General features: G+C 46.3%; 2 protein-coding genes across 2 annotated transcripts; one reads left to right on the top strand and one right to left on the bottom strand.

Moving 5' to 3' along the window:
• Window positions 1-2,528: 2,528 nt before the first annotated feature.
• Window positions 2,529-8,822, top strand: Creb3l4 (cAMP responsive element binding protein 3 like 4). The gene is made up of 10 exons (XM_023713795.1): window positions 2,529-2,800; window positions 3,026-3,137; window positions 3,524-3,770; window positions 3,850-3,983; window positions 6,931-7,023; window positions 7,150-7,256; window positions 7,376-7,444; window positions 7,552-7,636; window positions 7,783-7,879; window positions 8,279-8,822. The coding sequence occupies exons 1-10, from the start codon at window positions 2,697-2,699 to the stop codon at window positions 8,464-8,466; spliced, it is 1,236 nt and encodes a 411-aa protein (XP_023569563.1). The 5' UTR covers window positions 2,529-2,696; the 3' UTR covers window positions 8,467-8,822.
• A 142-nt stretch (window positions 8,823-8,964) lies between these two features.
• Window positions 8,965-11,360, bottom strand: Jtb (jumping translocation breakpoint). Its single transcript, XM_004629826.2, has 6 exons — window positions 11,271-11,360; window positions 10,961-11,148; window positions 10,792-10,829; window positions 10,510-10,592; window positions 10,047-10,126; window positions 8,965-9,245 (listed from the first exon to the last, which is right to left on the bottom strand). Exons 1-6 carry the CDS (start codon window positions 11,295-11,297, stop codon window positions 9,089-9,091), a joined length of 573 nt encoding a protein of 190 aa, XP_004629883.2. The 5' UTR covers window positions 11,298-11,360; the 3' UTR covers window positions 8,965-9,088.
• Window positions 11,361-17,139: the final 5,779 nt, after the last annotated feature.

Below are 17,139 nucleotides of genomic sequence, written 5' to 3'. Positions count from 1 at the left end.
TTCACAACTGGGGATTAAATTCAGGCCCTTACGCTTGCCAGGCAAGCATTTATTTTACTGAGCTATCTCCCTGGCCCCACTACAAGATTTATATGAGTAACATGAAAATGGTCACAAAGCTGGGCATGGTGGCACACATCTTTAATCCCAACACTTGGGAGGCTGAGGCAGAGAATCACCAAAAGTTCAAGCCAACATGAATTATAGAGACCCTATCTCAAAACATAGTGAATTCAAGACCAGCCTGGACATGCAGTAAGACCCTATGTCAAAACACTGTAAATAATTTTTTTATTAATTTACTATAAATTAAATGTACATCCTTCAGATTTGGTGGCCTTTCAGATACACATATCTATACATATCTGTGATGGCCTGGGCAGTTTCTCCAGCATTCTTAAGGTGAACAGAAAGATCTGAACTGGGGCCAGGGAGATGGCTCAGTGGAATAAGCACTTCCCTGACAAGCGCAAGGGCTTGAGTTCAATCCCTAGTTCCGCAAAAAAAAAAAAAAAAGAAAGAAAGATCTGAACCTTAAAAAAAAAATCATTATTTATTTGGTATAGGGTCTCTATGCAGCTTGGATGTATAGTGATCCTTATGTCTCAGCCTCCCCAGCACTGAGATTATAGGCCTGCCTCACCATATCTGGTTTTGGACCAGCATGTTGTGCCAGGGGTTCCGGAGCCTGCACAGCATGTGGTACCAGGGATCTAACCCAGGTCCTTGTGCTTGCCAAGCAGGTGCTTAGCCAGCTGAGCTATTTCCATAACCTGAACCTTTTTTTTTTTTTTTTTTTTCTGTACTGGCAATTGAACTCAATGTCATGCTTGCTAGGCAGGTGCTGTGCAGCTGAGCTATATCCCCAGCTGTTTCAGTTTTTTGAAGATAGGATCTCACTATGTAGTATGGGGTGGTCTCAAACTCATGGTGCTCCTCCTGCCTTAGCCTCTGAAATTCTGGGATTATAGGTGTTTGCCAACATACCTGGTTTGAACCTCTTGACTTGTGTAATTTTATGAGGTTTATGGGTCAAGAGAGTAACAAACCATTTTATAAGGTTTTTTGTTTTTCTTTTTGTTTGTATTTTGAAACAGGGTTTCACCATATACTCCAGGTAGGTGTTGAACATCAATCCTCCTGCCTCAGCCTCCTGAGAGCTGGAGTAACAGGTGTGCACCACAAGACCAACTGTGGTTTGAATTCTAGTTTCATAACCTAAGCTTTACTACTTTCCTCAGCTGAAGTTCTACAGAGGGCAATTGGTGTGTCTCCATTATTTTACAAGAGGTGAATTCCTGGGCCATTAGACCAGAGACCAAAGGAGGAAAAGAGCTGAAGTTTGGAATTCAAGTCATGGATACTGTTTTCTGGCCAAGAGTTCTTTTTCCAGTCCTCCTCCTCAGCAAAATATTATCAATTTTGTGTGCTTTAGAGCAATTGCAAATTAAATGAAGAAAAGAAGTTTATGAGAATAGTTTTACAAAGCAAGGAGAAAGGCTGGGAGAGCTCAGTGGCATAAATTCAGTCCCTGTAGCAAAAAAAAAAAAAAAAAAAAAAAAAAGTGGGGGGGAGAAAAGGGGTTGAGAAAAGAATATGTTTTGTTTGTTTTTTGCGATACTGGGGATTGAACTCAGGACCCTGCACTTGCCAGGCAAGCACTTCTTGTACTGAGTTATCTCCCCTGCAAGAATATGTTATGTACATGTGCCCAGTCTCCATTATACCGTAATTAGGCACTGCAAACATATACTAATAAAAACTTATAAATAAATTATACAAATGCAAAACCGGGCAAGGCGGCATGTGCCTGTAATCCCAGAACTCCAGAGGCTGAGGCAGGAGTATCATTTAGAGTTCAAGGCCAGCCTGAACTACACAATGAGACCATGTCTCAAAATACAAATCCCCCCCAAAAAATATTGTTTGACACCTGAAGAGGGGTTGAAGGGAGGGTAGGGAAATGGGGCGGGGAATAGTTTCCTACACCTAAGGCTAAAGATTTCCTAATCCGTCCCAGTTTTGTAGACCCCGCCTCCCGGTCAATAACTGTCCCAGCGCAGTCCACCCGCAGCATAACACTCGAGTCACAGACTGGAAACCCGCCCTTGCGCAACCTTCCGGCTTCTGTGGCAAAGCTCTGGCGCTTCACTCGTGTCAACAGGTTATTTATTCCTCATCTAGACAGCAACCATGAGCCTTAGGGTCCTGTGGCAAGCAAACGCAACCTGCGCTGCCCACAACCCCAAAACTCGCCCAACTTCCTGCCAATCTACTTTGCGGTTGCCACCGCGACCTCCAGCCCAGGAACGCAAAACCCACCCCCCCACACCTCCGCCGACATATACTACAACCCCATTGGCAGTCTAGACGCCCATATTCTGACCAATTACAAAGCAGTTGGCCTCGAGTGGGTGTTTCCATTGGTTCCATAGGGAACCCTTAAATCGATGGCTTCCAATCAGGAAGCATGGGAAGTGCGCCAAACGGTGGGGGAGGGCAGGCTTAGAAACCCCATCGCCTTTGTTCTTGACGGCTCCACAGTCTCCTGTGCAAGGGTTGGCTGGAGATCAGGCTCTCACACCTCTAGTGCTTTCATCGCCACCACCTCATCCTCCCTGAGGAGAAGCTAAACCCTCAGGAGAAACTAAGAGTTAGGAGAAACTAAGGCAGAAAGAAACTGAGGCAGGAAGGGCATGGCTGCCTATGTTTCCCCTGATGCAGTTGCGAGTCTCAGTCCCTTACTCTCAAGACTCAGCACCGCTACAGTAACCTTGGCAAGGTGTAGCCGGCCCTGCAGGTGCGCGGCAAGGGGCGGAGCTTAGGTGGGCAGGACCAGGATGCAGATCCTGGAGGAAGAAGGCACAGGTGTTGGGCCGTCTGGGGCTGGCTGATCCGCGGGCTGGGCCTGTGACCCTCAGCGAGAAGGCCTGGTCAGTGAGGGGCTGCGGCAGGTGCGGAAGGACACTGTGGGGTGGGAAGACTCGTTGCCTCCCTTATGACTGCCCTGCGTGCTTTCCTGCAGAAGCATGGATCTCGGGTCCTCCAACCTGCTGGACGTGTTCCTGGAGCCCCCAGAAGATATCTTCTCTGCAGGGTCCTTTCTGGAGCAGGGCTTCACCTGTTCCCCTCCGGAGGTTCCAGGGACCAGGCTCTGAGAACAGGGGTGGCGAGGCTGGGAACCCAGTGGGGCCCACAGCTATTCTGGTGTGGTGGGTGGCCAGAGAAGGGGTGAAGGGGCTGGGGAGATCACTCAGTTGAATAAGTGCTTGGCGCAGGGCCTGAGTTCAATCTCCGGTTCCGCAAGTAAAACAAAAGGGGTGAAAAGAAGCCCCTCTGATGAGACATCCCCTTTAGAGAGAAGTCTCAGAACAGAGACTGCAAAGTACACTTGAGGTGTAACTATGTATCTCTAGGACTAAGAACAGAAGGGATTGATTGAAGCAGGGGTATCTTAAATCTGATGTCAGGAAGGACTTCTGTAATTCTTCTTGGGCCATACCTATACCCTCTCCTATTATAGGGCCTTCAAGAAAGTGAGTCTGAGGATTTCCTGAAGCTTTTGATTGACCCCAATGAGGTATACTGCTCTGAAGCATCTCCTGGCAGCGACAGTGGCACCTCAGAGGACCCTGGCCTCTCCGATAGCCCCCCTGGCCCACTGGCACCCAGTTCTCCTGCTCTTTACGAGGTTGTTTATGAAGCAGGTGCTCTTCAGCAGGCGCAGGGGGAAGCTGGGCCAACCTTAGGCCTCTTATCCATCCAGCTAGGTCAGTGTTCTGTGGGAAGAGGGTGAGGGGCTTCCCCAGACCCTGCTGCCATAAGGTGTCGTCTCTCCCTGACCTCCAGCCACCATGTTTTCTCCAGATCAGTGGAGCCCACAGTTGGTGGTACCTGATGCCCATGTGGTCCACGAGCTGCCCTTTGATGCTCATACCCACATCCTGCCCACTGCCATGGCCTCGGTATCTCCAGCCACCCTGGTGAGTCTGGGCCTCAGCCAGAACCAGTGCTCCAGTGTGGATGTGCACACAGAGGGGACCCAAGGGGAGGAGGAAGGGAAATTGATCCGGAAATGTGTCCTTGCCCCACCTTTTGTGGTCTAGAGAACAAAGTAACATGAGCAGGAGTGGGGAATTCCGAGGCAGAGAAGCCTTGGGGTTGAGTGGTGATGACTCCACTGAGAGAACCTGGTGTTCACTGTGTGCTAGCCAGAGCCATCATCGCGGCCTTAGTCAGGATGTGGAACTGGGACGGGATGCCCGGGAGTCCAGCTGGCTCGTGGGCACAGGGCGGGGAGGAGCTGCAGCTGTGTCTCCATTATGACAGCTGTGATGTAGCTGGCAAGGACTGGGGCAGAGCAGCATCCACACGACAGCTTCCCAAGTCTGATTCCAGTGCTGCGTGGGGATCAGATGTGCTTTCCTTTGGATACTCTTCTCCCTTCACCCCGGGAAGTGTTCTTTATACCCAAAAGGCAGGGAATGGGGTCTAGCTTCCTTTCAATCTGTGACTGAAGCTGGGACCAGAAGCCAAGAATCTTAGTGTCTTGGGCTGAAAACTTAAAAAAGCTTTTGCTGGGCATGGTGTTGTACACTTGGACACCAGCACCTCGGTGGCTGAGGCAGGAGAATCAAAGAGAGTTTGGGGCCAGCCTGGGCTGCAGAGTGAGTTCAAGGCTAGCCTAAGTTACAAAGTGAAGCCCTGTCTAAAAAAATAAAAACAAAACAAAATTGAGAAGCCAGGCTTGGTGGCACATACCTGTAATCCCAGCACTTGAGAGGCTGAGACAGGAGGATCACTGCAAGTTCAAGGCTAGCTTATAGGGAGTTCAAGGCCAGCCTTCACTACACTGAGTTTTTTTTGTGTGTTTTTTTTTTTGTTTTGTTTTGTTTTTTTTGGTGGTACTGGGGATCAAACTTGAGCCCTTGCGCTTGCCAAGCAGACGCTTATGCCGCTGAGCTATCTCCCCTGCCCAACTGTTCACTACATAGTGAGGCCCTATGGCAATTAAAACAAACAGACAAAAAAAAAAAAAAAACCTCACACATAAATAAACCAAAACAAAATGAAAAGTATAGCTGGACATTAGAAATACGAGGATCTCCCCGGCCCCAACTCCTCTTTCCTTTGACATTGCCCAAGCGTGGCATGGTGGCTCACACCATAATTCTAGCTACTTTGGAGACTGAGGCAAGAGGACTGTGAGGTAAGCCCAGGCAATATAGGAGACTGTCTCAAAAATAAAAAGGACTCTAGGGGCCAGGGAGACGGCTCAATAGAATAAGCACTTCCCTGGCAAGCACAAGGGCCTGAGTTCAATCCCTGGTTCCACAAAAATAAATAAATAAATAAAATAAATAAAAAGGACTCTAAAGCCAGGCATGGTTGTGAATGTCTATAATCCCAGCCCTCAGGAGGCTCACTGTAGCCATAGTGAGTTCAAGGCCAGCTTGAACTACACAAAATAAAGAGGACTGGGAAAGCTGGGTGAAGTGGCACATGCCTGTAATCCCAGCACTCTGGAGGCTGAGGAAAGAGAATCACTGTGAATTCGAGGCCAGCCTGGGCTACAAATCAAATTCAAGGCCAGTCTGAACTACATAATGAGACCCTGTCTCAAAAAACAAACATACAAAAAGGACTGGGACTTAGCTCAGAGGTAGAGCACCTACTGGTAGAGCGCCTTCAGCATAAGTGAAGCTTCAAGTACAGTCTCCAGTATATCAAAACAAAACTTTCAAAAAGGATTACTATAGACCATCTCTTCATATCTTTAATATGTAATTTTACATACTCGCCTTTTAAAAAGTTTGGCCATAATTCTTGATACATACTTCTATTTCTTATACCTGCATGTGTAACCCTTGTAAACAGAAACATGCATGTATAATCTGTGTTTACTTGTAACTCTCTGGTCATATAACGCTTGTATCTGTGGATTCAAGTTACTGAACTGAATACCAATAAAGAGAAAAATCTAAAAAAAGAAAGATACCGACTGGGGAGATAGCTCAGTAGAATAAGCGCCTGCTTGGCAAGCACAGGGTCCTGAGTTCAATCCCCAGTACCACATAAATAAATAACCCTTTAAAAAAAAAATAAAAAAGGAAAGATAGATGTAGGTCTGAGGAGATAGCTCAGTGGCATAAGCATCTGCCTGGCAAGCATAAGACCCCGGTTCAAACTCTGGTATCAAAAAAAAAAAACCAAAAAAAAAAAAAAAAAACCTAAGAAAATCTAGGCCATGTTCTTTGGTTACACATATTTGGAATGTTAACCTAAAAAGAAAAAAGGAATACTAGAGAAAAGGCAAGTGCCTTAGTCAAATTGTCAAATGACAGCTGATGGGCTCAGGTTCACATACTCTTCTCCCCACCCACTTTGCTGTAAGCCATGAGGTTCTGGCCTCCCCTGGAGAGTTCTTTGTTACAGGTAGGAGAGCCTGAAAAGTGGAGCATACGCTGCCAAGTGGAAATCTGTGGCAAATCATTTACCTGCTATAAGGAAATTAAGCAGACTTAATTGTAATGAGTTCCCTCCAGTCTTTTTTTTTTTTTTGGTGGAACTGGGGATTGAACTCAGGCCTTGCACTTGCCAGGAAAGCACTTACTCTACTTAGCCATCTCCCCGGCCCTCAGTCTTTCAAATGCCTTTAAGGTCCTAGGAGAGAAGAACCAGAACAGGCCTCCCCAGCTTGCTCACAGTATGAAGGCCCTAAGGATGTAGCCAGAAGATGCAACAGAACCACAGCTCTCTCCCTTCTAAGCCTCAGATCCCTGGGGTGTGATGCAGAGGATATCTCTACTGCTGACCTCACCTCTAGCTTGCAGTTATTCCTGGGTGCAGGCAGTACTTAGAGGCCCAGGAGGGTAGGATTGGGATGACTCTCCCCACTTGCCTCTCCTCTTTTCCTGCCCTACCTCACAGCTGCCCGGCCAAACCCTGCTCCTGACAGATGAGGAGAAGCGTCTGCTGGGGCAGGAAGGGGTGTCTCTGCCCTCTCATCTGCCCCTTACCAAGGTAACACTCCTCCCCAAAGGCTACCCCAGCCTTGGGGTCCCACCATGGCTTCTGAAGAGTCAGGATCCCAGGGAAGAGGTGGGAAGTTATGGGAGGTTACAGGCCTGACACAGCCTGGTCTTCCAGGCAGAGGAGAAGGTCCTCAAGAAGGTCAGGAGGAAAATCCGGAATAAGCAGTCGGCTCAAGACAGTCGGCGGCGGAAGAAAGAATACATCGATGGCCTCGAGAGCAGGTACACTTAGCTCCCATTTCCAGCATCTTTTGGGCCATTCCAAGCCCCCTTCCTCACTAAGGGCGATGAGGTAAGGGGTTGAGCTTGCTGAGCTTGTCCTACCTCTCCATCTTCCCTAGGGTGGCAGCCTGTTCTGTACAGAACCAGGAACTGCAGAAAAAGGTCCAGGAGCTGGAGAGGCGTAACGTGTGAGTGCAGAGGAGTGCATGTGCCCTGGGGCAGGGAGTGCGAAGCACAGGGTCCCTCACTGGATGGACGGCTTTCCAGAATGTACTCAGGCTTCACTCCTTTCTAGCTCCCTGGTGGCTCAGCTGCGCCAGCTGCAGATGCTCATCGCTCAGACCTCCAACAAAGCTGCCCAGACCAGCAGCTGTGTTCTGGTACCACCAGCCCACCTCCCATCCTGATTCCCCCACTGCCCACTCATATTTATCTTTCTCCCCTAACAACTCCAACTCTCCTCCATTCCTTCTGATCCTTTCCTTTATTGTCCCCACAGCATAAGTGTCCCTTTGGTTCCTTCCAGATCCTTCTCTTTTCTCTGGCTCTCATCATCCTGCCCAGCTTCAGCCCCTTCCAGGGTCTACCAGAAGCTGGGTCTGAAGAATACCAGCCTCGTGGAGGTGAGAGGCGAGGGCAAAGGGGCTCTCCTGTGAGGAAGAGAGTCTCTATCCATAGAGGGCAAGCAGGGGAGGCTGTGTAGTAGTGTACTTAGGGTCCCACCTGTTTGGAGGCTGAGACAAGAGGATGACTTGATCCTTAGAGTTCCCAGCAAGGGCAATATAGTAAGAGTATCTCAAGGAAAAAGGAGGTGCAAGGAAATAGCTTAGTGGTAAGTGTCTGCCTGGCAAGCACAAGGTCCTTAGTTTGATCCCTGGTACCAGAAGAAAAAGGAAAAAAGAAGAGAAAAAAGGGAGAAAAAAACAGTAAGAAAGCCCTGTCCCACAAAGGGTGCCCTGCCCAAGGGAGAGTATCAAGTACTTGATAGGTAAGCTACTGCTGTGCTTTTTCCTTCCCCTCAGTGATTTCCAGAAATATCTTGACCCACAAAGACATGGAAGGAAGTCTGGAAGCTCCAGTGATAGAGTCCAAAGTGAGGGAGTCACCTGGAGCCCAGAGGGCAAATACCTCAAGGATCCTACCAGAGAAGATGGACCTGAAGACCGAATCCATGGAACACCTCAGAACTGTGCATGCAGATGAGATGTGAGCTGGCGCGGATACCTTCCTGGCCCACTTCCTCCCAGGCACAATAACGAATCCAGGGCAACCCGCAAGCTGGGAATTCCCGCTCAGTTTCTTCTCTTAGTGATCTGAATCACTTCAGAACACCCTAGAACAGTGATGGTGAGTTTTTCAGTGATAACAAACAGCCCACTGCCACATGCATGCCATAGGTTCACCACCACTGTCCTAGAAGACATGCATATCCTAAAGCCCAGTCTATCCTAAATGAGAAGGTACTGCAAATACTTTATGTCTCTGTGATTTTATTACTTCTTTGGAGATACGGTTGAGGGAAATAGAAGTTTTCACTGAAAAATAAACTTTCCAGTTAAAATCGCATCCCAGAAGTTTTAAAGTAAATAGTACAAGACAGACCTAGATAGGTACTTGTTAGACTGCCATCACCTTTTCCTCTCTGCTTCCATGACTTCCTGTTTCAAAGCAGATTACTGTACGGAAGGATATTGTATTACTTTTTTTGTGTGTGATGTGAAGAGGAAAGGGTGTATCACCACAGACTCCAAAGAAGCAAGGGCATAAAGCTGTCCATTCCATCTTTTATGCTGAGCCATGGTCTGTAAAACGCAGGATGAAAGGTGGTACAGTTATATGGATTCAATTTGTTTCCGGACCTTTTCCAGAGCCTTTCTGTCCAGTTGTCGCTGACGAATGATGACAAGGCAAGCAAAGATTAAGGCCACACCCACTACAGTTCCTTCAAATTTCCAGAATAAGCGCTGTTCCATTAAAGCTGAACGGCAGCTGGAGGTAGAAAGGAACAATTATTTCCAGAGAAGATGAGATAGCTTCTTCTCCTAATCTCTCTTTTACTGCAGCCTAATGAAGGTAATAATATCCCAAAGGAAAAGTGAAGTGAGCCCCATAATGTGTTTATAGTCCTTGGTGATATAAGCAGTCTTTGGTGAGCCAACATTAATCAATGTTATTGATGAAAAAATGTGTTCAATAACTGTGCTGAGGAGCAGTGCTAGGACTTGAATTTAAGCAATTAGGCGTCAAAAGCCCTCCTCACTGGGTGTAATGGCATATGCCTGTAATCTTAGCACTTGGGAGGCTGAGGCAAGAGCAGTGTCTTTTTTTTTTTTTATTTATGTATGTATTTATTTATTTTGTGTGTGTGGCCAGCTCAGCCCACCAGGGGGCGGGGCTGGCTGGCATGTGGTGCTGGGGGATTGAACCGTGGTCCCTGTGCTTTGCTTATCTTAGCTTGTTCTAAGTAGGTGCTTTAGACCACTGAGCCATCTCACCAGCCCCAAGAGCAGTGTCTTGAGGTGTTGTTGTTGTTGTTGTTGTTGTTGTTGTTTTTGCGGAACCTGCGATTGAACTCAGACCCTTGCGCTTGCCAGGGAAGCGCTTATTCCACTGAGCCATCTCCCTGGCCCCTGTCTTGAGTTTTGAGTACAGCTTGAACTGAACAGCAACACCATGTCTCAGGAAAACCTTCTTTCTAATACATAGCACACCACCCTTAGACCAGGAGAGAGACATGACTAAGTCACAGGATCCAAATAAGTAGTTTCAAAGAAGAGAACTAATCCTTACCTTTTAAACTCATTCCGCTTAGATGTACTGCATGTGATTTTCTCTATGTATCCTGTAGAACCACACTTGGGGATTGTTTTCTGTCAGCAAAAAACGACGAAAGTCTGTGTTAGAAGAGGCAGCGGGAGCAGAGGGGCTGCCATTGAGAAGCAGGGAACTAATTGCGAGATGGCCAGAGCTAATGAAGAGAGCCCATAGAGTTCTGATATGGAAGAGGGAGGTGGTAGTCCTGTGATTAGGCATGTGTGTTGTAAAGAGCAGATTAGGAGATAAGGATAAATTCCAGAACCCACTGAGAATAAACAGAACATGGAAAAAATGATGCATATTTTCATGGAAAGAAACAAGTTCATAACCGGTAATTCACTGACACTGCAAAGACAAGAAGAGACAGGGCAAAGGCATGCTTAATGACACCTGAAGGCTGGTTAGATGGGAACAGGGAGAGAAAGCAGATACTTACAGCCTGGAAAGTAGAACACGGAGCGCACTCTTCTGCCACCACGAACTCTTCCACCAGCCAGCAAGGCAAAGTAGAGGTGCTCACTAAAGGGGAGGAAAACGCCAGTCCTGCGCCTCCAGGCCATTAGGAAACATTTCTTCCCAAACTACCCATCCACTTCCCAGCAAAGCGGGCGCTCAAGTCCCCTGTGCCGCAGCCCTCTTTCACTTGTGCTCTCGGTGTACGAGGAAGAGATTAAACCCAAAAACTTACGGGGGTTCGGATTCCTAGCAAATCACTCACCCGACAGTTTTTCTTCCCGAACGGGAGCTTCTGCCTGGCTGCAGCGGAGCAGGGAGAGAGTAAAAGTTAGAATCCAGGAGACGCGGCACCCCCACCTTCGTCGTCCGAGGACAAGGTGTCCCCCCAACGCCGGGGGCGGTCCTCGCCTGCCCTTCTTTTCCCTCCTTACCAGAGCCTGAAGGTGACAGCGCACAGCAACCAGCAAAGGTGGTGGCCCCGGGCGAGGCCCCGCCTCCCGGTGCTCGCAGGCATGGAGTGGTCAGGGTCGCACCTGTCAGCACACGAGCAGCTGGGGTAGAGCTTACTCTGCAGCCCTGCCGGAAGTTCCAGCCCAGGGCGGCGAAATTCCGGGGTTGTCTATCGGGGCACAGGTTGTATCAGGACGACCCCATGGCCACAGCGAGCAGAGCTCAGCTGCATGTGTTGGTGAGGGTCTTGAGGCGCTCGGGCCCGGGAGCCCAGGCCTATCTCCAGCTCACCTCAGCGGCCATACTCCGCGCAGCCATCTTGCCCGCGGAGAATTCTGGGACGTGGCCCGCTGGGACTTGTAGTCTTCCTCAGTGGAACTGGAGGCTACTGCACTTGCGCAGCAAGAGAAAGCCCATTGGCTCGGAGCCCTGTGGCATTGTGGGTCTGGTAGTGTTTGCTGGAACTTGCGTGGCGCCTCGTCTTGTTGTTCCCAGGCCTGACGGCTGTTTGTAGGTTCTTGGGTAGGTGAGTGGGAAAACGGAAGAAAAGGAACAGCAGGTTGCCCTGCCACGACTTTGGGCCCCCGTTAAAGCTTCAGAATTCACCATTGAGATCTAGGGCCTTGGCACCTCCTGCATCCTCCCCTCCCCGCACCATCTGCCCAGTAGAGGACCTACTTGATAGCCTGGGGATGGAGATGAAGCTGCATTTTCTCTTTCCCATAGAAGCGGGAATATCCCCGACACCTTGATAACATGAAACTTGCTCCTATCTCTGTACACCCACTCTGCCCTACACAGATGAACTGTGTGTCGCTAACTCTTGTTAATTGCTAGACAGATTGGCAGAACTAATCCTGTAGATAACGTCTTCAGCTGTTCTTAACTCTTATTCCTAAAGGGGATAATCACTATGGGAATGAAAGAAGACGTGGAGTTCCCAGAAGGGCTGAGAATACCAGAAAATATAAAACTGATGAACACCAGAATTGTTTTTTGTTTGTTTGTTTTTGTTTTTTGCGGAACCGGAGATTGAACTCAGATCCTTGCGTTTGCCAGTCAAGCGCTTATCCTATTGAGCCATCTCCCCGGCCCCTATGAACACCAGAATTGTATAAACACTTCTCAGAAAACCATGGACATCTAAGATGCATAAACACTTTTCAGAAGTACAGACATGCAATAAATACATTTTTTCAATGTGCAACAATGCTGGCCGTTGGAGAAATACAAATTAATATAGAGTCCACCTCATTCCAGAAAGAACGGCTATTATCAAGATATCAACCAGTAGGGCTGGGGATATAGGTTGGGCACAATGAATGCCTGGCAAGTGTGAGGTTGAGTTCAATTTCTGGTACAAAAAACAAATTCTATCAATAATCCAGGTGTGTGGGGCAGTGATCCTGGGGGACATCAGCAGGTTTTTGAGACTAGCAGTTGGCTGGTGGGATTCTCACCCTGACTTACTGTATGTGCTGGTGCCTGTGAGCCAGGCGGCTGCACTGAGGATGGCGATGTGTAATAGGGGGTCATGCTTGGAGTGCCTGTCATCCTGGTCTTCTAAATATGTCATGACATACCAATTATTGCCATACTGTGTCTTAAGTAAAAGTTTTGGGTTTTTTATTTTTTTAATTTTTTCTTTTAAAAAAGGGTAATAAATTTAAAAAAGACAGAAGAAAAAGAAAAAAAAATGTCACAGGTCTGTCCTGTTACAATTCTGTATATGGATAGATTTCTAAAGTTCTTTGTAAACATATGTAAATGCTTATTTCTAGTTTTTTTAAATTATTTTTCCTTCATATTCTGTAAGGTCTTAAAGTTAAGTGTATCAATACTTGATGGAAAATACCTGTTCCATGATATGTCAAAGATGTTTGATATTTAGACAGATAGAGTAAACTGAACTGCATACATTGCAGGTTAATAATAAGCTTCTCTTCTGGAGGGTTAACAACCTAAGTTAGCAGATCAAAAATTGGAGAAAAAGAAGGGCTGCAAGGTCAGCCAATGTTTTGGCCCTAGCCTTTCAAGGTCAGTGAAGACTCGGAACATAGGAGAACCTGTAATGTAACATCACGTAACTCAGTTGTGCTCAAAATTCTCTGATCAAGGAGATTATGGAGCCACAGAGGAATGTGATCGATGATGTATAGTGTGCCTGGGGAGAGTCACATGGAGAGAAAACATTCTCTCAGGCTTTCACAGAGCAAATTGGTCAAGCAATGGTCGTGACTCATCCTCATGGCTGATACTGACAAAGGATCTACATAGTACAGTACCAGGCTACAGGATAAATCCTGAGGGTAATTGACTGACCTTATCAGATACAAAAGTTACATTTCTTGTTATATAGGTCTTGCTTTCTTGGTCTTAATCATTCAGCAAAAAAGTATAAAAACGAGGTATATAAAGTAAAGCCATATTAACATCATGAGCTGTAAGAGGCTCAAGTCAATAACTTCTGAGGATAACCCACTACTATTATAGATTGTTGGACAGTGCTGGATTGTTTTGCTGAATTCAAGCACCTATAGTTTTTTTTTTTTTTTTGTGGGACCAGGGGTTGAACTCAGGCCCTTGTGCTTGCCAGGGAAGCACTTATTCCACTGAGCTATCTCCCTGGCCCCTATAGTATTTAGATGCCTATAGAATACCCACCTCTGACAGGACTAAACAAAAAAAGGGGGATACAAAGGAAATATCATTTTGTATTTATATATACAAAATAAGATAGATATACAACTACTTTCGCTTAATTCAATGAGAAGAAAGGTGTGTACTAATAGTGTTTGGACAGCATATCCTGTGTGCTTCTTGTACTGTGGATAACCACTAAGAAGATAGCAATGCACAATGTATTAATTATTGAAACTGTCCTATTAATCAGTTTTGAAACTGTCTCATTCATATTTGCTTCTCAATAAAATAAAATAAAAAAAATAATCCAGGTGTGGCAAAGGCCTGTGATCCCAGGACACAGGAGGCTGAGGCATGAGTACTGCCATGAGTTTAATGCCAGCCTGCACTACAAAATGAGAGACCCTGTCTCAGAAAGAAAAAAAAAAAAAGATATCAATCATTATATCAATAACAAATGCTGGGGTGCCCTGGGAGCCTACCTCAAAAAAACTAAAAATAGGACCAGCGAGATAGCTCAGTGGCACAGTATCTGCCTGGCAAATGCAAGATGTCTTGTATTCTATTCCCAGTACCAGGCCCCCCCCCAAAATTAAAAATACAAATTCCAGCCAGGTGTGAAGATGCAAGCCTGTAAGCTCAGCACTCGGAGGCTGAGGGGGTAGGATCATTAGGGCTACAAAGTAAACTCAAGACCAGCCTGAACTGAGTAGCAAGATCCTATCTCAAAAATAAAATAGTAACAATTAATAAAAACTGAGGTTATGTAGCTAATAAGCACTTGAACTCATTCTCAACACTTTTGTTTTTGGTTTTCTTTGAGAGGATACTGGGAATTGAACTCAGGCAAGAACTGTATCGCCATTTCCCCCCAATTTTTCTTAGTTCATGTTTGTAGTACGTAATGATTCAAGGAATGTACATATACAAAAGACATTTCAATTATTTGAGGAATCAGTACATATACAAAACACATTTCAATTTTTTTCCCTTCCATTTTTTTCATCAGTGTCAGATTCATTTGTGTATCTTATATAAATCCTTATAGAGGACCAGGTATGGTAGCATGCCCCTGTAATCCCAGCACTCAACTGAGACAAGAGAATCACTTCGAGTTCGAGGCCAGCCTAGATTCCATACTGAGACGTGGTCCCCCTCCCCCCTGACAAAATGCAGTGGCAAAGTTTACTTGAAAAAGTAAAAGTTGGGGCTGGTGAGATGGCTCAGTGGTCTAAAGCACCTACTTAGAACAAGCTTAGCAAAGCACAGGGACCGCGGTTCAATCCCCAGCACCACATGCCAGCCAGCCCCACCCCCTGGTGGGCTGAGCTGGCCACACACACACACACACAAATAAATAAAAATTAAAAAAGAAAAAGAAAAAGTGAAGAATGAAGAAGAAAATGGCTCTGCAGAGTGAGCATGTGCTGAAAAAACGTAAAAGTAAGGACAGACTATTGTGCAGAAAGCTCCCATGGCAAGTTTTGGCCTGTGTCCTTTCACACTGTGCAAATCTTGCAGAAACCCAAGAGAACGCACGTGTGGGACCTGAGAGACAGTGGTGCTATCCCACTCTCTAAGGCTCACCTCTTGCTTAGGCACACACAGGGACTGGGTTCTACCCCTAGTGTGCTGGGCGCACTGAGGCAGTGACTGAGACTGGGCGTGGTGGCGCACACCTGTAATGCCAGTGCTTGGGAGGCTGAAAACAGGAGGATCACTATGAGTCCAATCTGTGTAGTGAAACCCTGTAGACCCTGTACTAAATACATAAAAAAAAAAAAAAAAAGGCTGACCTCGTATCTAGGAGAGCCTACTAAAAACCTGCTTGAGTTCTCATAAGTCCACATGCAGCATTTCAGGAACTGTTCTGCACATATTTTCCAGGATCTTGTCATGCCTACTTCCCTAGCCAGCTTTGGCATACCCTAATTTCCTATCTCAGTCTGACTATAGAGTTCAGGTCGGTTTTGATCTATGTAGCTCAGGCTGTTCTCAAACTCACAGTAATCCTCCAGCCTCAGCCTTCTGAGTGCTGGGATTACAAGCATGTGCCACCATGCCTAGCTTATTTTTATTATTGTTATTATTATTTTATTTATTTATTTATTTATTCATGTGATACCAGAGATTGAACTCAAGACCTTGCACTTGCCAGGCAGGCGCTTATGCCACTGAGCATATCCCTGGCCCCAAAAGTTCAGAAGTGTTTTTTTTGTTTGTTTTTTTGCTGGCTCAGGATGCCTTCAGGGCAGGTCTGGTAAGGCTTGAGGATCTGGAGATTCAACCACAGCATCCTGATTGCTATGTTTAAGCAGTCACTTAAACAACTGAGCTAATGGGCAGGCCCCATATTTTTTTAAAAAAGAATAAATGGATAGGGGCCGGGGAGATGGCTCAGTGGAATAAGCGCTTCCCTAGCAAGTGTGAGGGTCTGAGTTCAATCCTCGGTTCTGCCAAAATAAATAAATTAAATAAAATAAGAAACAATACAGAATTTCACTAAACAAAACAACAGGAATTTAACAGTGGTTGTTATATCGCATATCGTTGTCTTTCAGTTAGTTGTTCAGAAGCTGCATGACTTTAAGACGTTGCCTAGTTCTCACATCTGTGTAAAATGGGAATGCAAATATAGAGTCTAGTACTTTTTCTGTTTTTATTTAACTTTTTTTTTTCTTTTTTGAGACAGGGCCTCACCCTGTAGCCTAATCTCCCTAAAACTCACAGCAGTCTTTCTTCCTCAATGTGCAGAGTGCTGGGATGACAGGCATATGCCACCGTGCCTGGCACATAAAAGCTGTTTGTTTTCTTTCCTTTTTTTGTACCAGGGATCAAACTCCTGACCTTGAGATTCCAGGCAGTGGGGGTATGCAGCTGAGCTATCTCCCCAGCCCATGTTTTCTGAGATAAAGTCTATTTAGTTCAGGCTGGCCTTAAATTCACTAAGTAGTCCAAACGTCCTTGAACTCTGAGTGCTAGGATTATGGTGTGTGTTACCAGGCTGGGCAAGTTTGGCTTTCCTAGGTGCTCCATAAAGAGATACTTAAACTTCATATACGTAGCCCTAATAAAACAATCTGGCCAGGTATGATAGTGCACACCTGTAATCCCAGCACCTGGCAGCTGAGACAGGAGGTTTGTTTTGAGTTCAAGACCAGCCTGGGCTAACTGCAGAGTGAGACTCTGTCACAAAAAGATAAAAACAGGCCGGGGAGATGGCTCAGTGGAATAAGGGCTTCCCTAGCAAGTGCAAGGGCCTGAGTTCAATTCCCGGTTCTGAAAAAAAAAAAAAAAAAAAACTCCAAAAAGACAAAAAAAAAACCACAAACAAAAAATCTGGACATTGCCTTTCTCTTTTTATATTTTTCTTCTTAAAATTTATCTGATACAGGGCCTTACTAAACTCCTTAGTGGGGGGGCTGGAGAGATGGCTCAGTGGTCTAAAGCACCTACTTGAAACAAGCTTGGCAAAGCACAGGGACCGCGGTTCGATCCCCAGCACCACATGCCAGCC

This window comes from Octodon degus, unplaced genomic scaffold, assembly GCF_000260255.1.
Source record: "Octodon degus isolate 3935 unplaced genomic scaffold, OctDeg1.0 scaffold00032, whole genome shotgun sequence".
NCBI lineage: Eukaryota > Metazoa > Chordata > Mammalia > Rodentia > Octodontidae > Octodon > Octodon degus.
Note: the sequence above shows the minus strand (reverse complement) of the source record. Positions and strands in the feature narration are given on the sequence as shown.

Bases quoted from the DNA above. Each gene is read 5' to 3' on its own strand.
- Creb3l4 (XM_023713795.1), top strand. From the start codon at position 2,697: ATGGCTGCCTATGTTTCCCCTGATGCAGTTGCGAGTCTCAGTCCCTTA. The intron at 3,138-3,523 runs GTTCCAGGGACC...CTCCTATTATAG, and splicing joins TCACCTGTTCCCCTCCGGAG to GGCCTTCAAGAAAGTGAGTC. The intron at 7,024-7,149 runs GTAACACTCCTC...CTGGTCTTCCAG, and splicing joins CTCATCTGCCCCTTACCAAG to GCAGAGGAGAAGGTCCTCAA.
- Jtb (XM_004629826.2), bottom strand. From the start codon at position 11,297: ATGGCTGCGCGGAGTATGGCCGCTGAG. The intron at 11,149-11,270 runs GTGAGCTGGAGA...GTGCCCCGATAG, and splicing joins CGCGGAGTATGGCCGCTGAG to ACAACCCCGGAATTTCGCCG. The intron at 10,593-10,791 runs GTGAGTGATTTG...CCTCCCCTTTAG, and splicing joins TCGGGAAGAAAAACTGTCGG to TGAGCACCTCTACTTTGCCT.